The sequence below is a fragment of the Fusarium venenatum genome (assembly GCF_020744135.1).
Source record: "Fusarium venenatum strain MPI-CAGE-CH-0201 chromosome Unknown EDB82scaffold_3, whole genome shotgun sequence".
Taxonomy (NCBI): domain Eukaryota; kingdom Fungi; phylum Ascomycota; class Sordariomycetes; order Hypocreales; family Nectriaceae; genus Fusarium; species Fusarium venenatum.
This window is the reverse complement of record NW_027072131.1, coordinates 1235857-1263816: the sequence shown is the minus strand read 5'-3', so window position 1 is coordinate 1263816 and position 27960 is coordinate 1235857. Positions and strand designations below refer to the sequence as shown.

The 27960-nt window shown below is 48.1% G+C and overlaps 9 protein-coding genes across 9 annotated transcripts; 3 read left to right on the top strand and 6 right to left on the bottom strand.

Annotated features, from left to right (window-relative positions):
* Positions 1-2169: 2169 nt before the first annotated feature.
* Positions 2170-4287, bottom strand: EDB82DRAFT_546485 (uncharacterized protein; the record flags this gene model as incomplete). The annotated part of the gene is made up of 3 exons (XM_025726629.2): positions 2170-3265; positions 3321-4002; positions 4068-4287. 3 exons carry the CDS (start codon positions 4285-4287, stop codon positions 2170-2172), a joined length of 1998 nt encoding a protein of 665 aa, XP_025581177.2.
* Positions 4288-5450: 1163 nt separating this feature from the next.
* Positions 5451-6920, bottom strand: EDB82DRAFT_526260 (uncharacterized protein; the record flags this gene model as incomplete). Its single annotated transcript, XM_025726628.1, has 1 exon — positions 5451-6920. One exon carries the CDS (start codon positions 6918-6920, stop codon positions 5451-5453), a length of 1470 nt encoding a protein of 489 aa, XP_025581176.1.
* Positions 6921-8257: 1337 nt separating this feature from the next.
* EDB82DRAFT_211981 (SYF2 splicing factor-domain-containing protein) lies at positions 8258-9334 on the top strand. The gene has a single exon (XM_025726627.2). The coding sequence runs from the start codon at positions 8467-8469 to the stop codon at positions 9286-9288; it is 822 nt and encodes a 273-aa protein (XP_025581175.1). The 5' UTR covers positions 8258-8466; the 3' UTR covers positions 9289-9334.
* Positions 9335-9379: 45 nt separating this feature from the next.
* Positions 9380-10309, bottom strand: EDB82DRAFT_432652 (uncharacterized protein; the record flags this gene model as incomplete). Its single annotated transcript, XM_025726626.1, has 2 exons — positions 9380-10145; positions 10206-10309. 2 exons carry the CDS (start codon positions 10307-10309, stop codon positions 9380-9382), a joined length of 870 nt encoding a protein of 289 aa, XP_025581174.1.
* A 349-nt stretch (positions 10310-10658) lies between these two features.
* On the top strand, positions 10659-12100 carry EDB82DRAFT_503713 (protein AF-9). The gene is made up of 2 exons (XM_025726625.2): positions 10659-10992; positions 11043-12100. Exons 1-2 carry the CDS (start codon positions 10755-10757, stop codon positions 11609-11611), a joined length of 807 nt encoding a protein of 268 aa, XP_025581173.1. The 5' UTR covers positions 10659-10754; the 3' UTR covers positions 11612-12100.
* A 490-nt stretch (positions 12101-12590) lies between these two features.
* On the bottom strand, positions 12591-14605 carry EDB82DRAFT_476906 (uncharacterized protein; the record flags this gene model as incomplete). The annotated part of the gene is made up of 2 exons (XM_025726624.1): positions 12591-13946; positions 14339-14605. 2 exons carry the CDS (start codon positions 14603-14605, stop codon positions 12591-12593), a joined length of 1623 nt encoding a protein of 540 aa, XP_025581172.1.
* Positions 14606-19762: 5157 nt separating this feature from the next.
* EDB82DRAFT_503707 (inositol-pentakisphosphate 2-kinase-domain-containing protein) lies at positions 19763-21883 on the top strand. Its single transcript, XM_025726623.2, has 4 exons — positions 19763-20356; positions 20407-20679; positions 20728-21550; positions 21609-21883. Exons 1-4 carry the CDS (start codon positions 20071-20073, stop codon positions 21640-21642), a joined length of 1416 nt encoding a protein of 471 aa, XP_025581171.2. The 5' UTR covers positions 19763-20070; the 3' UTR covers positions 21643-21883.
* EDB82DRAFT_537970 (nucleoside transporter-domain-containing protein) lies at positions 21884-23783 on the bottom strand. Its single transcript, XM_025726621.2, has 2 exons — positions 23239-23783; positions 21884-23186 (listed from the first exon to the last, which is right to left on the bottom strand). Exons 1-2 carry the CDS (start codon positions 23430-23432, stop codon positions 22004-22006), a joined length of 1377 nt encoding a protein of 458 aa, XP_025581170.1. The 5' UTR covers positions 23433-23783; the 3' UTR covers positions 21884-22003.
* Positions 23784-24236: 453 nt separating this feature from the next.
* EDB82DRAFT_476903 (catalase-like domain-containing protein) lies at positions 24237-26632 on the bottom strand (the record flags this gene model as incomplete). The annotated part of the gene is made up of 6 exons (XM_025726620.1): positions 24237-25096; positions 25132-25339; positions 25390-25993; positions 26046-26185; positions 26241-26303; positions 26357-26632. The coding sequence occupies 6 exons, from the start codon at positions 26630-26632 to the stop codon at positions 24237-24239; spliced, it is 2151 nt and encodes a 716-aa protein (XP_025581169.1).
* Positions 26633-27960: the final 1328 nt, after the last annotated feature.

Below are 27960 nucleotides of genomic sequence, written 5' to 3'. Positions count from 1 at the left end.
CCCCGAATAAAAGTAGCCAATAGATAAGACTATTCTCTAGTTCTTCTGTTACAGAAGGGAACCGTCCTTGGGATCTTCAAGGTTGATCATCACTTCTGTTTGTCGTCATTCCTCCTCGGGGCAAGACCGAGACTACAATGCACTGGCTTTGACCACGTCTGCGTAGTCATTTGAGATTCGGCACTTGAGGCAGATCCTCATCTGTCACGACTGAAGACGATGGCATCATCAGTCTTCATCACCAGGACCCTGGAGATGTTACGCGTTGTCATGTCATGTTATGTTGAGCCACATCATTGTTTGCGTGTGGCTGCTCCAGCCTCCAAGTGTACGTATCGGACATAGAACTCAACCAGTTAGACTTGACGAACCGTAAAGGTCTCAACAGTCGAAACGATCAACGTCACAAAGCCATCCTCTTGCACAAGTACAGTTCTAGGTTATATAACTAATTGTGTCACTTGTCCAAATGATGGCGTCTCAGCAAGTATTCAACTGCCGATGGTCCATCAACATCGAGTAATTCAAGCCCCTCATGTCGCGATCATGACACAATTCAAGAGCCGAGTCATTCATCATTTGCTCAGCCTAAAGAAGGACTAAAGGCTCTGACAATGTGCCTGCAGCACAGCTGTTCCGCCTTGCAATTCATTCATTAAAGAAGCTATGTTATCGTATCACAACCCAAATTGCAATGTCAGACATCAAATCCATCGCAACGTTCATTCAGTATCTACTGCAATGATAGAACGTGGAACATCCTTCTCATCTGATTAGCACATAAGAAGGAAAGCTTAGACGACACAGCGTAGTTATAAGTTTCGAGAGCTTGCAACTTTAGTGCCAGTCCGTTAATTTGGCAAAAGACCCTGCCTGAGTTTGCCGATAAACTTGCTTCTTCCCCTTCCCAACAATATAATGCTTTAAGACTCCTCCTGTACGACATACAGTACTAATTTGACCAACACATGCCGGCAGTCTATTGGTGCATCATGCACGACACATATCTTAGGGCAATGAATACCTTGGTATGGAAAGTTGCTAATGAAGCGGTGAATCGAGACTAAACAAGCCATTCAAGTTTGAAATTGTACTCATCTCGATCTTCCTCTATGCAAGTAAACAATGACTCAATAGTCCACCCTCTCTTGTCTTCGACCTGTTATATCCGGAAGAGAGAACCCAATCGTTAATTGTTGGGCGTTTGTTTAGGCTTCATGCGCGTCAGTTGGAGCACGCAACTACGCTAGCTCGGAAACCGAACTACGGTGAGCTCAATGAGCTGAGAACCCTCACGAGATTTTAAAGATGTGTTCTTTCTACATAATTCAATAGCGTTGTTTGGCATAAGGCAAATGTAATGACCATGATGATCTCATATGACACCACACCGCCATTGCATAGAGTGTCTTGAAATCATGACCTTGGTTCAGGCCGTAACTAATAGGATAGAATGGTACTCGCAGAAAGTCACTGGTACATGTTAATACAGATCATGAAGGACCAAGACTTATGAAGCCACGGGGCAAAAACTGCGATGACAATAAGCCCCTGGCTATTGGACTGTGTGGCTATAGTCTGTGCTGACTCTTTTTGACTTTAGACTGGTCTTGAGTAGACTTCAATTCCCCTTTCTTTGGCAAGAAATTAACGTGTTGGTGTTAGCCTCATCATCAGACGATAACGTAATGCGGCAGATTAACATACACGCCGAGAATACCCTGAAGTGCTGCATGAATATGGATCATATGTCTTTCGCAATATACAGGTATCTTGTTGCAGATGAATTCGCATAAGTCTGCCAGGTCACCATTGAGCGTTAAACACCAAATTGTTGTCAAGTGCCCAGCACGATATTGATTTAATGTTTTTGAACTTTTGATCATTTGAGCCTTGGGTCTTGCGTCTTCGCTATGCACCAAGCAAAACAAAAACCACAAACCTCAAAGCAGACGATGATATATATGATAAGACACAGGCTCACAAGGGAGTGAATGTGAGCCATGATTACAAAAGTTGATGTTCCCTGAAATATCCGCTTGCATGCTATACCCATCCAAAATACTCCATAAACCCCTTCATTCATGATACTGATATTAAGAAAAAAGCTAAGACGTCAGGCCCGAAGTATCAGGCATAATAAAAGAAAGTGATTATATGTTAGGGCCGTTATGGGTGATAATATGTCTGGTGGGTGGGTTGTCCTGAAACAGAGGAAGTGTGTCTTTCGGCCGCAAGTTCTTGAGGACCATCGGACGTGAAGTATCCTGTTCCATTCTTCGACGAGTTGGAGCCCACAGTCCCGTCGTAATAAGGAGGGCTTCCTGGAGAGTGAAGCTGATCTGGTATTTGTACCGTGCTTACTTGAGGAACCCAGAGATTCCCATGAGCATCGTATTTTGGCTCAAGTGTTGTTGTGACTGTTTGAGTAAGCGGCGAGCCACGTGTAGTATCCTCCATATCTCCAGATGGAAGTTCCACTGGTGGCCCCGTATATGATCGAGCCGCTTGAGGGCTAGCGAAAGGACTCGCAGGATTGAAGCTCGATGATTGCGGGCTCCAAGGACCAGACGAGCACTGGTTTGAGACGATGGACGGGTGCGTAGGGTGGTGATAATTGTAATCCTGCGCCATTGGCTGTTGAGATCCAATTCGTTCGCGTCGAGCTCGCCGTTTTCGAATGAGACAGAACGACGCCAAAATTATACCTATAAGAACAACTGCTCCGCCGACCGCTATGCCTGCTATAGCCCCAGTCGGCAGCTTGTTCTCCGATTCGGAATCCCCCGTCGCAGTCGCGCCGGATACGTTTCGTGTTGCTGTTCGTGTCCCCGCTGAAGCTGTTCGTGTCATAAGAGCATTGAGATCTTGGTGGTCGAAGCCACCTGCCGGCGCTGTTTTGGTTGCACCGCCCTTGGAGTTTCCGCCCACAACCGAGATAATGTCCGTTGGGACAGCGTATTGAGTCAACTCGGGGTCATAGAGCATCCAGGGTGACTTGTTCTTGTTCTGTCTGCCAAGGGAGACGTCATGTAGGCCCCATTGATCCGGAACGTCGCAGTCATTGTTGAGAGGGAAAAAGCCACCATGAACAAACATCTGGGCCTCGTTTACCACGTTGCAGGACATGCTGTGATGGGGGTAGCTTCCGGTCCCATTCTCATTGGGGTACATTTTAATCCATGTGAACGTGGGCAGTGTTAGGATATAAATGTCGTCGAATCCAGCGCTACCTTCTTCTTGACCAGCACCTCCATACAGGTAACTAAAGAACATCCTTGTCAGAAAGCCATCCGCTCAATCCGGTCAGGGAAACTCACATATTGTAGGAAGATTGATCATCCACCCACGTAGCACCAGCGCAAAATCGTCGACGTGATTCTGGAATATCGCCCGTTGCATTTTGGAAATAACTCTTGCCGCTCAGGACATCATACAGGATAATCTGTCCCATCGGCTGGCCCTCCCAACCGCCGTCATCAGTAGCACGGATTCCTCCAAGGTAGACAAGCATTCCACCGTCTCCGGCAGGGATGTGGACCATGACACCTTCTGCACGACCTATATCATCCGGGCCAGTGTCGTTGGACCAGCTGTTCGTGTCCATCTCGTATCGCACCAGGTTCGACGTGGGTACCTGGGGAGCATCACCCCAATCAGGGACTGTCGCGTTGTTCATCCATCCGCCGTAATAGTAAGCCTCTCCACGGTCCGGAATGGAAACGCCAGCTCCATAACTGAGTCCGACGATATTGTCGGTCCTAGAAACTCCGAGGTTGTCCCATTCGTCGTTGATAATGTCGTATGCATATAGATCAAAGTCCCAAGGCGTCACATCGTTATATTCGCCGCCAAAGAGATAGATCTTCTTGTTGATAGTGTCGGGCCAGAATATCCCACCACTAACGTCTGGTACTGTCGAGTTCTTACTCAAATTCGCGTATGGCTGAGGCATGCCTGTACCGGCGGCAGTTCTCAAATCATGGTAGAGAAAGTAAGGATCTAAAAGAATTAGTTAAGAAACAAACGGTGTAACCCACCGTCGCGAGTCAGGAATTTTCACGTACTCGAGACGTTCGGTGGTGTTCCTGAACTACCATCATAGGTGACCAATCCTCCGCCGATGTAAAGCTTTTCATCTACCACAGCACTTTGATGTCCCCATCTTCGGCAGAAATTTGATATGGGATCCCTTTGCTGAACTGTGAGATTGACGAAAAGGAACAATAATGATAGAACCGTGAGGTTCTGGCGAAATTGGCTGGCGGGAGAGATTGAGATCCACATCATGGCTGCCACCGTGATGCTACATACATACTCTCCTGGCCTATTTGTTAGTCTCAGACCGCGGGAGACGAACGAGGTTTGACCTGGGCGATCGTCGTTAAAAGAAGAATGGCCGTATGTGTGATGAAGAGAGAGAAAGGTTGACGGTGCTAGGCCGCTGGACGAGAAAGAAGATGGACACTTGCTGATCGTTCATGAGCAGGGGCCAGGAGGGATCCGCTGGGGGGCAGAAATGCTCAAGCCCATTGCGGTGAGAAATGCTACAGAGCAATCTCATGTTTTTCTTTCCGGCTACCACATAACCTTGCCGGTAGATGAGAGTGGCTCAGACGTTATCCGGGGCTGACCTTGTTGCGAGGTCTAGACTTCCTAGTCCGACGCCTCAAACGACTCGACGGCGTCAAGGACTACACTTGCAGCGGGTGAGAGCGCACTTTGGATGAAGCAGGAACTGCAAAAACCACTCAGCGCTCAGAACCTTGGCGTTCCTGGTTGCTAGCTGGTCAACCATGGTGAGACGACGGATGCCCCCGAGCTGCTCGTGGCACCAGCGGGCGTTGCTAGCCCGTTGGGTGCTGATCGTGATTCGTGCAGAGCAGGGAGCTGGACGCAGCTAGGGGACTCAGAATGAGGAAATCACCAATTGTTATACGGGCTTGTATTTCAGCTCAGATTCACAGAGTAGAATAAACTCAAAGGTAATCGGCCTGCCCGTTGGGGCGGTTTGCAGGGCTGAATGGGGTGGAGCCCACCTGTCTGAAGCCCCGTAGGTTTCTGATCTACTGCACCCAGACTAATAAGTTCAGGATCGATAGTGTTAATGACAGGATGATTGTCGCTTTGACGTTTCATTTCCAGATTTCTTCAAGATGTGTTTTGTGTCAGGCGGGGCCGTTCTGAGCTGATAATAAGCATATTGAACCGACCCGTCAGTCTGGTATCAGTAGTGATCCGTTGTCAAGGTTCCACCACAATCTCCTATTGGGCTGTATTTTTCTTCCCCTGCCTCCGTCTCACCTCACTTCAACAAGGTTATCGGCATATTTCCGGGCTCAGTAATTTATTGTACGAGGCATAAGCCGTACCCATCCATTTATCATGGAACTTGGCAGCTCCGATGCTACGCAAAATCTTTCATCCAACTGTCATCTTGTACTCGGTGCCTAATTTCCGATAGCCCTCAGATCTAGCATGACACAGCCGGCAAAGTCGAGGTTTGCCGGAAGTACAGCTTTGTCTGGAGGCACAGCTAAATTGTCTATTGCAACCTGAAAAGCCTCAGCAACGGTTGCGTCTGGTTGGTGTCCTGAATCCTCTAGTCTATCTCCGTCTCTTGACCCTCCAATCTCTCCAGCGGCAAAAAAGTGTATTTCGTGCTCGAGCAGGGCCGCCGCCCCCAAATGACCAAGCAGGACTATGTAGGCTCGGTAGGCGTCCAAAGCTTTTTGCGCCATGTCCTCTCTGGATTTATCTTGTAACAAATCGAGTATAAGCGATCGAACCGTCGGGGGATCTTCTTGATCTACGTCGCCAACTAATAGCTTCAGGAGCGCCTCCCGGTCCTTCACGTCAAGCTTGTTTGACTCAGGATCCGTGGTGAAGTGGCGCATGTATGTTCCTAGAACCTGGACTATGTCTCCTATTCCTTGATCGCTGGAGCTCCAGTGGTTGATCTCGGATCCCATGTTCAAGTATTGGTGAGAAATCGTGGGAACGCAAATCTCAGCCGAGAGCTTCATTCCGAAGCCACATAAGGGTCCTCCTAGATGCTCTTCTCTGGCTGATAATCTTTGTCCAAGATTGCCAATAAAAGTTAAAAGGTCACAAGTACTCTGCGGGACATTTGGCTGCCAGAAACTCTCGCACGCAGTTCGAACATCCAAAGATAGATCTAGCTGTGAGTCTTGTTGAGCGTTGTGTGCTTGGTAAAAAGCGATGCCATTAGGATTGCATGATAAGTACTGCGACACTAGCCTGCGAAGGCTTGTGAGCGAGTCTTGGCTCCCCAGTACTTCTGATAGCTGGCTCGCAGAAACCTCAGGACCTGTCTCGGATTTGAACAAGCTTAATCGTGACTGAAACCGCTCAAGAAGCAGTGAACCACCATTATGCAGAGCCTCTGCTTCAATACCATTATTCGAACAAAGCAGGTGGAGCTTGCTGGGTTGTGTCTCGGCAGTCGAAGTGCTAATGGCGCCTTGCGAGTAGCCGATCAGTGGAGATCGTGATGGGGCCCGGAGAGCCGCGGAGAAAACGTCGTAGCTTCCGAGTCGCCAGGAATTTAATGGTCTCGATCGTGCTTCGAAGACCCTCAACCTCGATTCGTCCAACGTCTTTTCGAGCTTGTAAAGATTTTTTCGAATGGCCTTTTCCTTCGGATTTCGTGACCACAGTTTAAGTGCCTGTATGTCATCCTTTTCTGTAGCTGGTCGCACGTGCTTGCTAAACATGTCGTCAAGGTCAAGCAGAAGGCCATTGGCCTCAAAGTAATCGTTTTCTGGAGGCGATTTTGGAGCGTGTGACCACTTGTTGAGGACATAATATATCTCGCCCGACCTTGGATCCGTCTTTTTGATAAACATCTTGCGCCGCCCCATCAGTTTGGAGGTTCCGTCTGCTGCTTGACGAAACATTTTTGCGAAGAGGTACTGCAGCGCGTGTGAAGGTGATGGTTTGGTGATTATCCGACCTCACAGCATGGCAAACGCCAGCGCCAGACTTGAGGAAGTGTAGGTGCAGAGGAAAGTGTCAGGTGGAGAGTTGTTTTCTGTTGAGGGAAGAAAACAAAGGATGCTCAGTTTTGCAACGCCTGGATTGCTGTTTTACTACGTAATCATCACCCCCGCAAAGTGAAATAGACCCCTGCTGGTAATGGTTCGTTTTGGACAGTTTGCTCGTTGTGAGAATGATCTTTCAGGCAGGTGCTCTCGCCCTAGTCCTGCTTCTAAAAAGCGGGAAGGAGCGGGTCACCCCGCAAATTCAGCCAAGCGAGCAGGAGGGTTCTTGACAGAACTGTAGGTCAAGTCAAGTCGAACATTATATCTCCCTCTTAAATTTCTAGCGACTGCCATTGACCTCGTCTTGGAATTATTGGACCGTAAAAAATATCTTTAGAATTTCTAGTTTCGTCTTCCTGATTGCAAGGGCTGCGGCTAAATAGAGTAAGTTCACCTATACATTTGAGTATCTGGCAACTCACTATCGACATTTACCAGACAAGTATCAGATGTGACCAGTTAGTGGTTTCAATCGGGGACTACATACATGTATTCTTTCAATGCATTGAGTTCCTTTTATGTTCTCTTCTTCGAGATTATGAGAATGAATCTTAAGTTTACTTCTTCCAAGGTAACAATAGAAACAGGAACTTGGTTGATTTAACAGGTCTAAGAATCACATTAGTGTAATATGCTTAGCGTGGTAGCTGAACTTACCTCGTCCATTATGGAAGTTATAATGCCACAAACTGAGAAATAATAATGTTCCTCTAGTTTGAAAAGTATGCGACACGCATATCCTACCTAGTAAGGAACTGAATCACTATTATATCTTTGTTCACATCTTGTGCTTCGCTTGGGAGTCTCATGGCCTGTATCAATTAGATTCCCAAGTTGACCTAAGTCAGTGGTAGCTTCTGCCCTGTTACCCCGTCTCAAATTCGCCCAGTCACTCTAGACGCGCCCGCTGTGTTTGTCTTGGTTATACCTATCAGTTGTTGCACACATTAATTTCTGAACTCTAGCCATGAAGGTCAGGGCCAGATTGATATTGCGATACTTATTTGGTACTCAAGAAAATAAAAGTCAGTAGAAACTACAAACTCCCTTCTGACTAGGGTACAAAAAGAATTGGCCGCATGAAAGATGAAATTAGGAGGACAGCTTATGCCATTTAAATTAGGCTTCTTAGGATTTTTATTTTTGTTCTCTAAAACTTAGAAAGCTCTTCTGAATTCCTTCTACGTAGTAAGTAATATATATATTTAATTTTTATTATAAAGTCTAATACCGACTTTTTAATTCGATATTTTTGACTTTCAAAGTCTAATGATGACTTTTTCCACAATATCCATAAAAGCACTGTCCAGTAGCACACTTCTTCCTTCAGTCACACTCCACTTTCATCCTTCAATCAATCAATCCGACACACTCACTCAAACCCACTTCATACATCAACATCATGGCTTCAGGTACACCAACAAAGGATTCGCCCGTCGAAAAGACGGATGATACGACGCAACAAAGCGCCCCCGATAATGCATCAAAAGCACAAGATCGTATGGCTCGATTCAAGGCCCTTCAAGCACGAGCCAAGACTTCGTCAGAGAAAAACTTACAAGAGGCAACCCTCGAATCGCAAAGATTAGCCACAGATCCCAGCCAACTCACCGCCCTACACCGCAAGCATGCGATCGCATCACACAAACTACTCAAAGCAGACGTGGAAGAATCCGGCGGAGATTTCGAGCGAAAGCGCGCGTGGGACTGGACCGTCGACGAGAGCGAGAAATGGGATAAGCGACTCAAGAAGAAGGCGGCTCGTCGCGACAACAACGCTTTCGCCGACTTTACACAAGAAGCGAACAAAGTATACAAGCGACAACTTAGGAACATCGATATGAATGTGGAGAAGTACGAAAAGGACAAGCAGGCTCTCATTGAAAAGGCAGCGGCATCAGGCGGTCTGGATATCGTCGAGACCGAGGACGGCGAGCTCATCGCGGTAGACAAGGACGGTTCCTTCTACTCTACTGCTGATTCTACGACATTTACTGAAAACAAGCCAGACAAGGCAGCAGTCGACCGCTTGGTGGCGGACTTGCAGAGAGCAGAGGAACAGCGACTAAAGAAGAGAAAGGAACGTATGGCACAGAATGGAGACGATGGCGACGTGACCTACATCAACGAGAAGAACAAGCAGTTCAACCAAAAGCTGTCCCGATTCTACAACCAATACACTGCGGAGATCAGGGATAGCTTCGAACGAGGAACAATGATCTGAGAATGGGAATACAACAGGTTACGTCATGGGTTGATTCGGGTATTGTTCAGTCTAGCGTTTTGCTTTTAATACATTATCTCATCAGAACCGTTTACAACATGGTTTTTCTCCAAGCTTTACTTGCAAGCTCCTCAATCTGTGGCACCTCAATAGCTCCCTTGACACTCTCGTCACTCAGTGCCTCAACTACTGCTTCGGCAACAGCCTCGACCTTCAAGGGCTTGACGCCGGCGGCACCAATAAAGTTCTTGAAGTAGTTGCCTGTCAAGCCGTTAAAGGCAGTGCCGACACCTACCATAGCAGCCAGCGGCATTGTCATTGGGCGTGAGCTGTCAAACAAAAAGGAAGGACGGACAAAAAGACTCCTGAGTTCAGGGAACTTGTTGGCAATGGTGATCTCAGCCTCTCGCTTAGTCGTGATGTATCGCTGGGGAAGAACAGGAGCGCCAGCTGCAGCAGAGATGTAGCAGAATGAGTTGACCTTGGCAGCAACAGCATGCTTGGCCAGGGTAACTGCACTATCGCGGTTCATAATCTCATATGTGAACTGATCCTTTGGGTTTGGGGGGTTGATGTCCTCGCCTTGCCCTTTAGCCAAAGGGTCCACACCACGATCGCGGATGGGAGCAAAGGCTTTCTGAAGACCAGCCACAGGTGACTCCTTGCCTGAAAGAACACCCTTGTAATCGGCTTCTAGAAGGATACCCATGCTGTGAACAACGAAATCGGCACCATTGAGTAGCGGGGCATAGGTAGCTGGGCGAAGAATATCACCACGCTCCCAGCTCACTTTGTGTGCCCAAGGTGGAGGTGAAGGAGATGCACTGATGGTGTCCCATCGAGGATCACCTGAACGACTGTAAAATAATGAGCTGTTGTTCTTGTCTGGGGTGGGTTGGGATGTTTGTGAGCTTTACCTGATCGACGTCACGTCCCAACCTCGAGCTACAGCATATTTGCAAATACGCGAGCCCAAAAATCCTGTTCCTCCGCAAACAACAAGCTTCTTTGAAGCTGACATGGTGCTGGTATAAAAGTGGTGCGATGTATGCTAGGAAGCTTCAGAGCTTAGAAAGGCTCGTTTAGTAGGATTGGTGAAGTTGAGATGAAGCACTTTGAATGAATTACTTCTCTTGAAAATAAGGAAAAGTGAAAGAAAGAGTTGTGACGTGACAATTGAGTATCAGTCCAAATACCGACGTGGTATTGAAGCTCTCGATCGATGGGAGAGCGAAATCAATGAAATCATCATCGGTACTTGTCGAGGCTGCATGAATTTGTGGCTGTCCTACGATTATTGGTCGCGCCACTGAGGCGTAAAACATTCCACCTACGAGGCTGAACCACAGGTAGGTTTCTACTTTACCATCAACCATCAAATTACAGTCGCATCATCAACGTCGTTCTAAATCCCATGCGTCGATACATTGTCCGAAACAAATAAACAAAATCTTCAAATAAACATAATGGCGCCCCAAAATCAGCACGGAAAACGCGTGAAACTAACGCAAGTCCGCCGGCCTTTTATCGTAGGAAGCACAGCAAAGCCCTTCTCCGATACGAATCCACGACCAGCAGGAATTCCTGACAACCACACGCATTCATGGCAGGTCTTTGTCAAAGGTCTCGACGACACCGATATCACATACTGGCTGCGCCGTGTACAGTTCAAGCTCCACGAATCCATCCCCAACTATGTGCGAAGTATGCGACCACTCCAAGCCTTTGCGCAAACCGATGCTGACAGAGAATAGTGGTCGAGGGTGAACCTGGAAAGCCTTTCACAGTCGAGGAAACAGGATGGGGAGAGTTCGATATAACAATCAAGCTCTATTATGTCAACGAATCAGGCGAGAAGCCACAGACTTTGTATCATTATTTGCGTCTACATCCCTACGGACGAAACGAAGAAGAGAAGCAAGCGATGATCTCATCCAACGGAGAGATCTGCTCATGGAGCTACGAAGAACAGCTCTTCAACGAACCCTACGAAGCTTTCTACAACCTCCTTACCCAAGGCGCCGTACCCAAAGGATGGAAGCCCAGCGGCGGCAAGGGCAAGGGCAAAACGCGCGCACCACCACCTTTCCCCACGGACAACAACGAAGTTTGGGAACATTCCGCCATGATACCGGCGCATAACCGGCCGGGACAGCCGTTCAGCCTGGAAACGGAAGCAGCTGAGATACGCAAGCTAGCAGAGGCGCAGACGCAGGCTGAGGATATGGCTAAGAAGATCCTCGCCGAGCTAAAAGCCAAAGAGGAGCTCCTTGCTAAGCTCAAGGGAGAGAACCAGGCTGCTGCCGCTGCGGCCAAGTCATAGGGTGCTGGCCGGGCAATGCCCAATTTACCTAAACTGAAGAAATGAGCATTTCATCTTCCAAACGCAAAGTCCTTAGTAGAGCCTTGAGGACCGTCTTTCGGTACTTGAACCCAGAACACAAAGCACATAATTGTGCCTATGATACTGTTCATTGGCGGGGCATCATTGATCACAACAGAAATCATTGGAGAGATTCGGCATAGTCAGTAAGAATTACATTGGTTCTGGATCAGATCCAAGCATGTACAGAAGCGCCGAGCCAAGAAAGAAGAGTTAGTCATGGCAGTAGTTATACCCCAGATTACCAGTCGTTAGGCCGAAGACATGAAGATATGTTTACCCAGATGGCAGATTGGTTTTATGAGCATATACAATAAAAAACACATCACTTTGAAATGCACCATTCGTGTTCATCGTTGTGAATTGGAGTTTGTTCTGGAGTGCTATGAGGGCGCTATGCAAACCCAATCTTAGCCTCAGTCTTGTATCCTAATATGATGATATCAAACAGATATCGCAACGAACTGCTTGATCGTCCTTTCTCGGTCTGTCTCGCCAACCTTTTTATAAAACAATGATAAAGACTTGCATGAACTTGTCATGAGTCACCCTCCTGGGGTCTACCGCCCACTACAAACAGACAACTGCATCGTGACGTAGAAATATATGGCTGAACGACAGAACCAACACTCCGAATGCCGACCTTAAACCACAACCGGCCACACCTTTTTTCCCCTTCCCACCTCTTGTAACGCCAACAAATATCATAAACATAAAGAAATTGACTTGTTCAGGTCGTCTCCGCGACCGAAGGCTCTCCAAACTCCAGCGCCATTTTATAAAGAATGAAAAAGACAAGATTTGAGCGAGTGGAATGGTTTTGTACGCCCTGTTTTGGGCAATTTACTGTTGGGTAAAAAGGAAATGTCCTCTTGACTCCCAAAGCAGTACTTTGATATATGATTAACAGTTTGCACTATTATCGAGTAGCAGCCTCGTATGCTGGTGGCGGAGCGTCTTCGCGCTCCTCGTCCCAGGGACTGCGTTGTCTGTTCTTCTCATCGTAGACACGCTTGGCGATCTCACCAGCCATCTTCATGATCCATGCCTGTTCAAGGATAACAGAGGGACTCTCAGAGCTGACACTTTGGTTTTCTAGACCCGGGTGCTTGCCCTTCTCAGTTCTGAATCCAGAAGTGGCGGCAGCAATAGATGAGTATTGAGGTTCAGGCTGAACGGCTTGTTTGAGTGGGGAGCCCATCTGTTGAGCATTCTGAAGGTTGGCCATGACAGGAGGACGACCCGCCTCTTCTGCACTTCTGAAGCGGACCTTACTAGGGGTGGCCGCCTCAGCGATAACAGATGACTCACTCTCTTCAGGGATAGACTCCTCAATCACTGGGTCTGTTAGAGCATTATCAGCGGAAGCTGTATCCGAGGCTTCACTGCCTTCTTCAGGAGTAGCTGCCTCTGATTTGGTGCGTCTCAGGTTTACGACGCGTGTCTTCTTCTTGCGTCCTGCTCGTGATCGTCCAGCCCCAAGAGCTCGTCCATTCGTGGCAGAATTCATACTGATAAGCGAGGGGCGAGATGGGAGTTGTCCGTGGGCATTGCTTGCAGTATCCGAAAATGTGTATGTTGTCGAATTGCCTGCATGGAACGACATTGTCTTGGTGAGACTGGGTGTCGAAGCTAGGGGCGTTGATGTTTCCGATCGATCGCCATAGCCTGTCCAAGCCCGGAAAACGACATCACGAATACCAGGAGTGAAGAGGGACAAGGTGCGGTGAGAATCAGTCAAGGCAGCAAGTCGCAACAGGTTCTTCTGAGAAAAGAGTGACTGAACCTCGCCGCTCCCAGTCAATGTAAGTTCAGAGATATCATTGGGGTCGAGAAGGTTTCCATTGGCGTCCACAGGATCCAGTGGTGGGCTAGCCAGAGGGTCAACACCAGCTTCATCCTCTGTTTCTGTAGGGGTTTCGGTGCCCTTGTTTGCTTGATCGGGACACCACAATTGGAGGGACAGTCTATGGATAATTGCTGGTAGTTCATCCATCATCAAGTTCCGTAATTGTTGTTCAATAGTTCGTTGCAAATAGTCGCGTACGAATTGTATCGAGTCAAAGGTAGAAGATACCTTGAGGGATTCGAGTGGGTCATTTCGAAAGACGAGGGTGAGACCCTTTTGCTTGGAAAAGACGAGGATGATGAATGCCGAAAGCTTGAAATCCGATAGTGTGATCGAAAGTGGAATAGTCAACCCAGAAGCAGCGGCCAAGGGCTGAGGAGATGTGAATGTCGGTTTAGAGTAGAGGTATGTGTTTAAAGGATTTGCCTGGGTCGTCTTGTTAGTGGCTGCGCTAAGACAATTGCATGAATGGAATCACGGGCAAGGATGCCAATGGGAAAATAGGTGTTTGGCAGGGGTGAGGAGGGGTTTCATGCGCATTGTCGTAATTAAACAATGTTGCATCAGAACGACGTAGTGAGTCAATGGGTAAGTCGAACTCGAGGGGAAGTGGGAGGTTGTTGATGTAGAAGCTTGAAGTTTGGTGGTGGGATGGCATTCGCGTCACGATCTCCGCACTGCGGATTGCCAAGATATTCGAGGGATCATGAAATTGTTTCTGGAGCTTCGGAAGCTTTGGAAACAAATGCATGATGGGGAAATATTGAACCAGACTGCAACGAAATATTGCAGAATGATTGAGAATGGTATAAACGTACTTGAACTCTTGTCTTGAGTGTCAGAAAGGCATCACCAGAATATGTCATCTTGAAGATGCCTCGGAATCGATCCTCTGCAAGGTCACCAATCTCCAAGATTTCCAAATCGGGGGGTACGGTTCCGAGGTTAAATTCGCTGACGAGGATATCATCGACAATAATGGGCGGCTTCGGACTCTTATTGAGAGCTTTGGTCAAGAGGTCGCGCGCTCGAGCGTAGAAGTCGGCATCCGCTGTTAGCGGCGACCAGTTGAAGTTGAAGGCCATGTTGAAATGGCGTTCACCTTCTAACAGTCATGGGAGAGAGTAATGAGGTGCCGTTGAGGTTGGCGGCTATGACGAAAGCTCGAAGCAGGCGGGAGCTCGAAGTGAGGCGCGTGCTTGGACGGAGCTCGGAGGCGAAAAAAACTACTGAGCGAGCGTATGTAGGAAAGTCTCGGAAGTCGTCGGGCGGAAGGTATCGATATCGGTAGGTGATTAAGAGAGGCACACGTGAGAGGATTTATCGAGAATGACAGGCTCGACAAAGGACGACGTGAAAATATTACAGGCAAATTGGTGATGATGGCAAAGAGGAGAAAATAAAACAAAAACGGCTGGTTCAGGTAGGATAGGATAGATAGAATAGGATAGGATTTCCCAAGAGTGCGGATCGTGGGGATGACGCTACAAGATTCCCCGGGCAAACAGCTCAAGGATGATTGGGAGAAGTGAGGTCGAAAGTGGGGAGCTCAGTGCTGGACTGCAACAATTTTTTCCCTCTCAGGGCTTAAAACAGTGATTTTGACTGGCGTCCAAGGGAGGGTTTTAGTGGGTAACGATAACAAGACCGCTGTAAACAATAAAAAAAAAAAAAGACTCTGAGACGCCTGAGCCTGGTCCTGGTCCAGGTAAAGCTGAAGCGCGACGGTAAAACAACCGAGAATTGACGTATTAAGCGCAATATGGTTGGTTCGTTAATCGGCTGTGCGAGGAAAACATGGACCGTTTCAACCCGGTATTCTACTATGGACCGTACGGGGGAGGGGGAGAAAATGTGCAATAAATCAGTAGTTTGATAGAAATATGTAGGCAGCCGGGGTCTTGTTTATAAAAATATTCTGGCGGTGAGATCCAATCTTCAGTGTAGGTGGCGTAGGTGCGATATTAATGGAGGGAGGGAGTCTATGTCCGTAGCATTGTGAGTTGTTAATGCATGTAGCATTGGAGACTACTGTAGGTCGAAGGTTTCAGATGGTCTGAGCTGTCTGGACTGTGATTCAAGAGATTCGTCCGTATCCCCGTACCTCCGGACTTCGGTACGAATGAGTTGATCGACTCAACTTGAGGTCCACAATGACAAAATCAATGCCGGGGGAGTCGCGTGATCTCCGAGATGAGTTCAATGTGCAATTTGATGCGAACTTTTAATATAGATAAAAATAATATATAACAAAATAGCATATAGCGAAACGACGTTTCAGTCTAGAACCCCAGGTCGCAATGCGTTATGCGGGGATGCATCAACTGGTAAATCAGGTTGGGTTGGCTTGGGTCGAATTGATACGACCATCATGAGAAACGTGCAGATGTGCCAACTTTGTATAATTCGTGGTGCTCTCAAGTTCCCTGCAACCCCGTGTTCTGGATGCGAACGTGCAGTAAAGAATTTTACTTCCCTCGCATCCTTTCTCAAAAGAGGCGTCGTCACTATCAGATGATTGCACCCTGGTTCATGGTAAAGTGGAAGATCCGTTGTGTCGTGGGATGACCTTCTGTATCAGGTGGTTCGATTTCGTCCATATTTTCTGGGGAAGCACATCTTACCTGACCCAGGAGCTTTATAAAGCTTAGAGATATCTCCTTATAGTAATTCTGTGCCATAGGGTGTCGCCTAAAACGTTCATATGGTGCATCTTGTCGCATATATTCTTCCCAAGCCGAACGACGGGCTAACGGCACATCCCGGCCTTCTCCGGCCGGTTACCGACCCTGAAGCCGACCTCCTCACTTTCACTCGCACTTTGATATCCATCCATGCAAGCACTTCCCACCAACGGTCAATGTCCGATAAGAGAAAAGGGGATATAGACCGGGTAGGAACGGGAGTGTAAGAAAAGTGGCATGTATTGCATTTACATCTGCATTGCATAGTATGTAGATGAAGGGCAATCAGCCATTAGTCTCTGGGCTGTATGCGTGATTTGATCATGCGTAATGCTGTACAAGCAGTAGGATGTAGAGCAGCGCAAACAAACTCTACCCCGCGATGTGATGCTCGCAAGCTAAGAACATCTTGGAGATTGTCTTAAACCCCCAACCAAGCATTCCTCTTTAACAAAATGAGGGGTTCAGTATCATTTGCTGTAGACTTTAGCTACAGGCTTATCGCCTTTCATGCGTCTTATGTCTCTGAATCTGCGGCTGTCATCAAGATCGTGATGCTTACCTCGAGTAATTGGTCATCGCAAGTGGCTGAAGAATGTCTCTGAACTTCTTCTTTTGTGTATCTTCTCTCCCACTTCGAGAAGAGTGTCTGCTGTGTTCCCCACACCATCAGTACCAAAGTGGCAGACCACAACGGCAACGGCTTTGCTCTAAATGGACATGTAAGGCACCAGCTTGGTGAGACGATAAATCTTACCACCTGACAGTTGACCAGGATTTATATTGGCTATTCTCCTGTCAACCCAGCTCAAAAGGGCACTCGGTCGTGGAGGTGCTGTACATCAGGAACTGAGATAGGCGGTATTTCATCCCTGGAGTTTCACAAGCTGATGTCCTTGTGCAACCCCAACCTCCACTTTCAAAATAATCTCCGATGCGTTTCCTCTGTATTTGTAGATGGTTGAGATCATTGGATGCCTCGAATGAAACATAGCGGATACTGGATCAAAGTTTCATTGCTCCAAGGCCATTTGCGTCAAAGCACTTGCGGTCGGGCAAGTCACAGGAACCCGTTGCAAGCATTTGCTGCTACGCTTTGAGGCCTTTGTGTACATCCCGGCCAGATTCGTTTCCAAAGCACCTATGATAGGATCAGAGCTTGAGCAATGAACATGTTTGATCTCCACGTGCAAGTTAAGCAGCGTGGATTGAAACGTTGGGCGATCTGTTAGGGTACGCGCTAACACACTCCACGCTGGATAATCCCAGCAGCCCGGCATTGTGCTCGGCGATTGACGCTCATTCGCGACACGGCTGAGCAGAAGCACAGCAGAAGCAGAGGAATGCAGTCATTTGCATGTCCAGGGTCCCGTGATCGTCACCAGCGGTGTCTTGAACAAATTTCTCAACCACCAACGACAGAGCACATTCTGGGGTGAGAGTGCATCACCGCCAGCTTGGGTGACATCATTCCCCGGCGAGACCGACGATCGCGTGCCTGTTGAGCCCCAAAACCGTTCAGGGGCATCAGCCAGTAACTGCAGGATGCGATAGACGGAGGCCTGAGCAGCCCGATTTGAGTCATAGCCATCCGTGGCGGCGGCTCAGAGCAGTTTTTGATATGCCACGCTGCTGGTAATTCTCCATTTGCTATGTGCTGTCCAAAGGTGTTGTCAGCGCTGTTGCGACTTGCTAGTGCCAGTGCCTGCGCGAATGGATGGATGTTCAGGGTTTTACAGCGTCTAGCAGCCAGGGTCAGGGTGAGCACCAGCCCAGGGTGCAAGGGACCTGGACCTGTTCTGTACCGTGCACAGTAGACTAAAATGCACATCGTGGCCTCGTACGGCTGGGGATGAGAAAGAGCACGATCCCACATTGACTAAAAGATGCTATCGGAGCCGTGACAGCCCTGGACTTGCAAGGGTAGGATGGTCCAGGCGCTGTTGGAACATGAATTGGCTCGGCTCGACTTGAGATGCAATGCATCCATTGAATGTGGAAGGCCTCATCCATTGCCCCGGGCAGTGTTGAAATATCGCAAGTCAATAAAGAGTTACCTAGTCTAGGTCCCAAGGTCCAAGGGACATGGACTCGTGCGGCGCCACGAAAAAGTCCCCTCGTTAGGTGCAGGTGCATGCGTAGATGCAGAAGAAAGATGCAGGCGGTGCGAAAGGGACTGGATCAATAGCTTGGCTTGGATGGAATAAAGAGCAGTAATTGGCCTGAAGGACATGGTCATGGTTGCTGCCAGAGAAGATGACTGGCATTGGCGCTGACTCTAGTCCGGGTCCGGCTCAAGACTTGGAGGGGCTCTAAAAACCTGTGCGTCACCATCAGATCGAGTTGGTTGATTGGATCGTTGAGTCGAGTCAACTACTCTGCTAGTCGCTATTTTCTAGGCGACACCAAGGCTGTTTAGTTACCTTGACGGTGGGCGCTCACCCACTTGCACCGCCGCTGTTGGCGACGGGACCAAAAGACCCTTTTTCTTTTTCTTCTCTTCTATTCCGTGTCTCTCGAATTGTTTTTTCGTTTCTTTTTCTCTCGGACTGTCTTGTCTTTGTATCTCTGCCTTGCTTTTCTATTCGGCATTCGGTTATTAGGTCTCGGTTGTGCTGCGCTCCAGGCTGATAAACAAACCCACTTTCCTGCTTGATCGATCGTACTTAACCTTGGTTGTAGATGGTCTTGTCCCGGTGTGGAGGCGTATGCCAAAAGGAACCATGCCAACAGCGGTTCTTCCATAATACCTACCTACAAAGTGAAAGAGGAGAAAGGGCATAGCAGATTCGTCATGTCATAAGATACACCTAACCATCATTTGTTGTCCCAAAGCCAGTTCAGACATCCAATTCTTTGGCCAACCACGCATCATCAGCATGGTGATGTCGTTCTGATAGGAACAGGAAATACAAAGACATTTCGGTCTTACAACTACAATAAACCCCTTCCCTACTCGATCTTTGTCCAACCGCACCCCCTTCCACCCACGCCATCCATTGTCAGCCAGGGCCTTGTCGAGACCTGGACATACTACATGACGTTGCTCCGGCTTCTATTTCTGTGTAACCCGAGCCATCACATCTCATCTATACATCTCATCCTCTTGTATCGACCTCGCTATTCCAGCTCAGCTTATTGTCTTGTGCGCCAGCGCACCTAGCTTGGTATACAAGGCGCCTGAAACCACCGTGTTGCCTTGCGAGGCTTTGACCGAGCGGGTTAAAGCAAACCTAACTTGGGAAATAACGTTTGTTCTTATTCCTGCCTTATACTTCTCGAGTCCTGCACAATCAAACTCGAAAATTTGTGTGGCTCTCCTATTGTTACACTTGTATCGGTGACAAACGAGGCAACTCTCAGCACTCTATCAACATAAATACGACCCTGCAAAAGGACAGCGATTCAGACGCAGCAGACGCAAACGCAGACGCAGACGCAGATGCAGGCGCATCAGACAGCGTGACCGTCTTCGACAGGCAAGCCTACAGTTCAACGTTGGCGCAGCTGCAAGTGCAAGTGTGAGCTTATAACCCGGTTACTCGTTCTTGCCCGTTCTACCAGCAACGCAGCGCCGCCATCTCAAGCTACTTTCCTTGCCTTTTCTTAGACTGTCTTCTAGTCTTGCTTCCATCTTATACATATCTACACCCCCCTCCGCTTTTCTCTTTTACTCTTATACATCTCACTCATATCTGCTCCAAATCCATCTCTTGTCGAATCTTGCCTTCTTCTGTCTTCATATACAGTTCAACTCCCCCCTTACAAACTTTTGTTTCCTGATTCCCCACCTGAAAACGCGCGACATCTGTGGCTTGACGTGCCTTGCAGACTGTCTGCACAATCCTGGTTCTCCAACAACCACCATGTCGACTCCGTCTCTATCCGATGGGCAGCTTACGCCAACCGATACTGACCCTGATCTTTGCTTCTCCTCCTCGGAAGATGATCACAGATGGCCAACTGCCCAAGATGTCATCGAAATGTCAATTATGCTCAATGGGAGTGCCGTTCCTCTGTCATGGTCTCGTGAGACCCTCAAGAGATTACCAATGGGCACTCGTCCGGTAAAGATGGTTGGCGAAGGTGCTGCCAATGTCGTTTTCGAATTGGGTATTCCAGAAGGAGATCTTAGGGCCAAGGGCTTCAAGGGTTTGTTCTGTCTCTGTTGTTGTTATCAATATATGCTGATATATGCTCAGGATGGCTTCTTCGTGTTGCTAAAGCCCCTACAAGTGGCCAACCCGCCAGGTTTAATTATTTGAGACAGCAAGAGTTTTACGCAAAACAAATCACTCCATTTCTCAAGACTCACGCCATTCAACAACAGCTCGTCGTCCTACGTAGCACAAATATTATTCCTCAGCTGAACGCGTTTCTGCGGTCAATTGATCATCAGCGCAAGGAGAAGTTCAGGGGTACCTTTGTCTCCGAGTCTAATTGGGGTCTTCTTGTTGAAGACATGCGAATATCTGGTGGGTAAACCTTGATGAGACCCGAAAGCCTTTACTAACTGCCGCTAGATCCCAACAGCAGACTTATCGAGTTCAAGCCAAAGTGGTTGAATCAATCGCCGAGTGCTCCCCAGGGTGCTGTAAGGTGTCGACAATGCGCCATGGAACTCTTCAATTACCTCCGGGATCCGAGCCCTTCAAGGCATACACCAGAGCAAAAGCCTTGCCCTCTTACACTTGCCAATCCTAGTGCTCCCGCTGCCATCAGTTCACCATTTCGTTTCGCTCCCAAGCTTGCTTCCAAGTGCAACGATCCCATGGTGCGGGAGCTGCTAGCAAAGACAGCCGATCACCAGGTCATTCGTGATCTTAGATGGCTTCAAAATCTTTCCGATACCAAAGGTCCTCTGTATGCCGAGAAAAATGATCCTATGTTCAGTTTGGCCATGACTGTTCGTGATTGTACCTGTTTCGTCCAGATGAATCTAGGACCCGATGTACCTCCCGAACAACGACTTCGTGTCAGGCTTGGCGACTTTGATCTAAAGGATACCGACATCAAGTTCAAGCGATGGACTTCGGCCGAGAAGGACCTAATCGACTCGGGTTGCTACACCGTTGACTGGATCATGTGTAACGGGCAGTACTACCACCCTCCCACCAAGTGTCTTCTTGAGTGGAGCCGGCGGCAGGATCAAAACGTGAGAATCATTGGCATCAAGGCCAAAGGCTCTCATCCCAATAAGGCAGTAAATTTCCCTACCGAGGTCATGACCAAGCAGGCTCTCGTGCACTGGATGACGAGTAGTCCTGTCAAGCTCACGGGACTTCTCCAGCCCGACAGAAAGGATAAGCCAAGGAGCGATGTGTGCCCATTTCGGAATGAGCCTCCGTAAGTCTTACACGTCACATTTTCGCATGTCAACCTCACCCCTGCTAACACACTGCAGGAATCTACTGAAATGGTTGTCAAAGAAGCCGTAAGCAGGCATCCTGGGGATCCTACGCGCAAATCTGCGATCAGGAATCGCAGTTCTCTTTCTATTTTTTGCATTATATGGTTGCATCGGTGCATCAGCGACGGCGGGTTCGCATAGCATGGCATGGGTACGGGCATGGTTGGTTGCATCAGTCAAGGGACACGGCGTTGGTTGGGTTAGATTATTGTAAGGGTACATTTTCCGGTTTGATATGTGACATGTATTCATGATTGGCTGTATTCAATACCTATACATATGTAGGAGCACAGTACCTAAATGTTCAAACTGTTATCGGCTGTCAAATGACTATCCATATCAAAAACACCTCCAAACACCAATTCTAATGCAGGCTCGCACAAGCTGTTCTAGATGTCTGCCACTGTAAAACTCAAAAGACTGCCTACTGATAACCCTGCGACAAGGCACAATCCCATAAAGCCGCCAGCAGCCTCACGCTCGCCCTCGTCTACCCACTCGCCAGATGCCATCATGAAGCTAGAACCAAGCCAGCCGTTGGTCAGGCCAAATACTAACTGAACGATACAGAGATAAAAGAAGTCGCTGGAAACGATTGCGCCACGATTATCGATGTTGCAAAGTAAATACAGAGGCAGCCAACCATAACGAACGACAGCAAGAACGAAAAGAGCAAAGGGGCGGTGTTGCAGGGAAAAGGGAAGTATAGTTGCTACACGGCCACCCAAGTCACCCAAGTTCCAAAAGAAAAAGCCAAGCGGTATAAAGGCTGCAGGTTGATAGATGGCACCAGAGGTTTCCTTTACAGAATGAATCTTTGCTGTGAAAACGGGCATAAACATAGTTGCGGTGAAAGTAAGAGCCACACCAATGGCAAGCCAGTGAAGCTTGGTGAATAGCCGCCAGAGGGATGTAACCTTGCGGGCAGCACGTTCGGCTTCTTCGATGCTATGCATGGACTCGTTCATTTGCTCGACCATGCGGTTTTCGATGATGTGGTTGTGTCGGCGAACCAATGGGACGAAGGAGACCAGCGCAACCACCGACACAATTACAGCGGTGAGGAAATAAACAAATGCTGATGTTTGACCATCCTCTGCGGACACGCCTTTGGAAGCATTTTCCTTGTCAGGAGGAAAGGCTAGAACAGTGAATACTTGGGCAAGCGGAGGTAGCACGCCAGCGATGCCTTGTCCAGCCATGATTGCCTGCATATACTCTGGGCGCCCAAAACTAGCTGCAAAAGCAAACGCGCCATTCTGAATAAGACCTGCAGCCCACGCGGCTGCAGCGACTGTGGTAAGCAGAAATACAAGGTAGACTGTAGGTGATGCGCTGAGGCCGAGTACGGTGGAAGCTGTCAGGAGACCGAATGCAACAACGTTGATAATGAGAGCAAGGTTGATTCGGAAGGGGTATGATGCTGAGTATTGGATACTGGTGAGGACAAGCATGGCACCGAGGTTGGTAACAGTAGAGACGGTCAGGATCGCAGACTGAAAGTTGGCCTGGATCCAAGCATCACCGGCGAAACGAGCTGTAAAGTAGGGAGCTGCAGCAAGGAACATGTTCCTAATAAAGGCGTTAACTACGGACATCACGGCGCATGTATAAGAGAACTCACCAAGCCCAAAGCATGGCAACGCCCAGTAGGGCGAAGATACTATATTCCGCCCATGAGAAAGGTAGGTCGTGTTGGCCTTCGAGTTGGGTAGAGCCCTCTAGAGGAGTGGCTTCTTCGTTGCCTGTAAGAGGCTCATATTCTGATGTTGATGTTGAGGAATGTTGACGACCTAGGGCCTTTCGCACGCGGTCCATGGCGGCCGGGGTATTTATTCGATCGGTCGTTCGTTCGTACAGGTGAGTCTGAGGTTTGTCGAATTGATTGTCTTATCGTACAGTTGCTTCGATAGATAGTGGCAGTTGCCAAATGTATAGCTTATTCAAGACTGTTGAACCATCAAGGGACCGCGTGCGCGCGGGATAAAGAGGCCCTGCGCAGTTCAGCCTATCAAGTGCTGATGATTAAGAATTATAGATCGCGTGGTTATTTTCTCGTCTGATGAATAGTAATGTCGTCGCGAGTCACAGTGAGATGGAGAGTGTGACTCGTGAAGGATGCGGATTGTGGGGGAGCCAGATGATGACATTGGCTTGGTCCCTGGGCCTGGGGCCTGGGAAGATACAAGATAAGATCCGATCTCCCCAACGGGACAGGGCGGGACGGTAGATGACTTGTGCCCATGTGCTCGAGTCAGGCGGAGGTTTTTGGTCCAATCATGATGAGTTTATGAATCGTTTACAGTTATAAGCGGAGCTATTTTCTGAAGCTTACAATATCAGATGACAGGACAAGCAAAAGTATTCATTTATTTCAATAGTCTGAAATTACTAGGCATGAGTATAGTGAATGTATCAGGATGACTAACTCTTTGTTGTCTTGGTCTCGGGTAGTTCCATATTATTATACAAAGCCTGGCTAACAGGATAACAAAATAAATGCCGTTGGAATCGCTTAAATACCATTGAGTTGAATTATTTCAAGTGCTCGATAGATTGAAGTTATACACCTTTGAAAAGAGAATATTCCATTATACCCTGAACCTTGAGCTAATCACTACTTTAGTCGTCCAGAGGGAATCGGTCAGTAAACTTAAAAGTAGCCAAACCATCCTTCAAGTCTTCAAGAAGAGAGTCAACATTTTTCGAAAAGTACACCCCCTTTCCATTGCCAACCCTCGCGGCCTGGGCTGCCGCCTTTGCACCTCCAATGAATCCAACAGGCTTACCCCAGTGGTAACCGTCCACGATCATCTGTGTAGGACGACCGGGAGGGAAGAGAGTTGACCTTCCAGTGCCGTTGAAAAGAGACTCAGTACCGCTGGCAACAACGATACCGTCAAATTGAGCGGCCGTTGCAGCGCTGTAGGTAACTTCAACATCATCTCCGAGAACCTCGCCTACAATCGACACTGTCACCTTGTCCTCGCCAAGGGCCCCCTTGAGAGCCTTGGCTTGCTGGATAGAGTTATCTGAATTGACGGAAGCCAGGACACCAACGGAGAGTGTCGCAATGCTGGGCAGCTTGGTTCCAAAAATGGAGATTCCAGCTGTGGTGTTGTCGTGGTAGTACTTGTCGTCAGCCTCAGGAGCTTCGAGACCCAAAGCCCTGGCGACTCTGACAGCAATGTCGTGGCTGATTTTGTTCAGTTGGTAGAGAACGTTCTTCTTGACAGTTTCAGACTTGAGTTGACTTGTCTCGAAACGAATGGCATTGATGAGAAACTGCTGTTCTACTTTGGTCAGAGAGTTGTAGAAGAGTCGTGGCTGGCTCCAGTGGTCAGAAAAGGTGGATGCTCTGGCTCGCATCAAGTTTCCAGAAACTTTGCGGTTAGGAGCAGTGAAGAAGCCTTTGCCCTGTGTCTGGTTTGCCTGAGCAGGGTAGCCCTTGTTCAGAGTGTTGGGAGTGTCTGCGAAGTCAGCTAGATGAACCAGGATTTATTGAAAGTTAACTCACAAGCAGCAGTGTTTTTGTGGATGAAGTTCTGGCCAGCTCCATCGCGGTTGTTGTTATGGATAGGAGACAGAGGGCGGTTGATGGGGAGTTGCTCAAAGTTGGGACCACCATGACGGTTGATTTGGGTATCAAGGTAAGAAAAGATACGCCCCTGAAGCAGAGGATCTTCAGTAAAGTCAATACCGCGAACGATATGTCCAGGTTGGAACTAGTTAGGTTAGCAAACTATCGTATGGTTTGTTCGATATGTTTACTCACCATGACCTGCTCAGTCTCTGCAAAATAGTTGGCCGGGTTTGCGTCCAACTTCATAACACCAAGAGGTTGGAGAGGAACCAATTCCTCAGGTATGATCTTGGTAGCGTCGAGAACATCAAACCCGAACTCGAGAGCTTGGTCCTCGTCAAAGATTTGGGCATTGAGCTCCCACTCAGGTCCATTACCAGACTCAATGGCATCCCACAGATCAGCACGGTGGTAGTCGGCGTTCTTTCCGGCCAGATGCTGTGCTTCGTCCCATACAAGGCTGGCTTTGCCCTGTTTGCTCTTCCAGTGCCACTTGACGAACTTTGTGTCACCCTCATCAGTCACTAGGCGAAAGGTGTGAACACCAAACCCATCGACAAACCTATAGGAGCGTGGAATACCGTTTCCTGCCATGGCCCAAAAGAGAGTATGCATGGTTGTGGTTTGCTGGCTGAAAAAATCCCATGCTGAATCGTGTGCTGTGGCGGCTTGCGGGATCTCGCTATCAGGGGATGGCTTGACAGCGTGAATGAGATCTGGGAACTGAATTGCATCTTGAATAAAGAATACAGGAATATTATTCCCGACCAGGTCGAATATTCCCTCATCTGTATAGCTGTTGAAATATGTAAGTTTTTGTTCTCAAGTGAGTCTGGGGTTGATCATACAATCGGGTCGCGAATCCATGCACGTCTCGCACAGTATCGGCACTACCTCTTGAACCAGCGACGGTAGAAAAGCGTACAAAGACAGGGGTCTTTTTATCTTTTAATCCAAGGAAAGAAGCCGCAGTGATGTTGCTCCAGTCCTGTGAAACACTCACATTAGCAACCCCAGATATGAACCAAATTGCATGCACCTACACTATAGCTTGTAAATGTTCCATGAGCTCCAGCACCTCGGGCGTGAACAGCTCTTTCGGGGACCTGCAAAGATATTAGTTTCGCAACATACAGTTGATGTCTTGGAGATTAAATACCCGTTCGTGGTCGAAGTGTGTGATCTTTTGGCGGAAGATAAAGTCTTCGAGTAGGGTGGGACCTCGTTCCCCTGCCTTTAAACTCTCCTGTTCCTCAAAAGGACCACCAACATCGGAACTCATGTATCCCTTGCTATCATCAACTTCATAGTCTTTGAGATGTTCACGAGAGCTTCCGTCATCTCTAGCTGCCAGCTTAGCTAGGTCAGCATAGGGACATTGCGCAGCGGTTAGGCTGGCAAGTCCAAGAGCAACTAGAAGCTTGGAAGACACCATTGTTAGAGTAACACAGGTTGTCAATCAGCCAAAGAGTTCTCTTTGGGTTGGGCGGACATAACTACGGACACGACGGGACTTGCATTCTTATACTTGCGGGATCACATAGAATCGACAAACTGTGGACGATCGATTTGGAATCACCGCATCTAACTCGAGCAGAGGGGCCATGGAGACATCGCAAGCGAGTGATGCAAACCGGACTTTCGGACATGGTTCTATGGTCATCGGGCAGGACGTCGTAAGCCTCCAAGATCAAGCCTCTGCTTAGTAACTGCTCATCCTTGAAGACAATGGTAGAATGAGCTTGTGCTAGGGCCTGGGCGTAGTATCTTATCCCATAGTTCCTGATTTACAAGCCGCCAATGTGATAGATGGGATATGAGTGCATCACATCACATCCCTGCAGCTCTTCCAAAGGATCAGCGATGTGAGAAACAGTTGAGCGGAAATAATGTCGGCCTGTGAAGAGGTGATCGGATAAGGTTTCCCAGCAAGGATGGTCGTGAAATCTTCCGAGAGCTTTGACAACACGGCATCGATTGAGTGAGAGATAGATCATTACTGGGGAGTTTTGAGTGGGTTAACGGAACATTGGAAATGGAATCAATTTGGCATCGATGTCAATATTGCGTCATAGATAATTGAGCAATCTCAATGCCTGTCTTTTCATGCCCGGCCTTGATAGACTCGGGACTGAGAGTCGGAGTTGAAGACCAAATAAGCTTACTCCCGAAGATCCTCGAAACTGAAAAGCAAAACTACAATGATGAGATGATTTGATCGTCCAATTACAAGTCTCGAGTTATTAACATGATACCTTTCCTAGACTGGGTCATATTGCTACTACCAAGGGCCCCATGTATCTAAGGTGATGTGCCAAGATGTTGAGAGAATTGGACCAAGTCTCTATTGGTGGCTTATGCATGATAAGAATAAAACATGGAAGGAAAATGAGCTGTTGACTGCTGAGAATGAGTAATGACGATGCCTGTCTGAGGGCTGTCTCATGGGAGTAAGATGTTGATAATGTCGAGGATGAGTAAAGCACATCCGAATGATTACGAACTGTCAGAGATCGATATATTCTTCAGCCATCTCTTCTTTCTTACTGCATGAGATGTATATGGTCACAGATAGGGTTGTCGAGTAAGAGACCGAGGTTTAGTAATAGTCTTTTCGTAACCGCTAGGAAGCAGTATAATATGTTCAGCTACATTATTATTCTATAGCCGAAATATAGTTTTCCCTCAAAGAATCAGTTGCAGGTATAGCTTGATCAAGTATAAGTCTCCCCCGAAGCATTCGGCATGTTCGGCTTCCTTGAA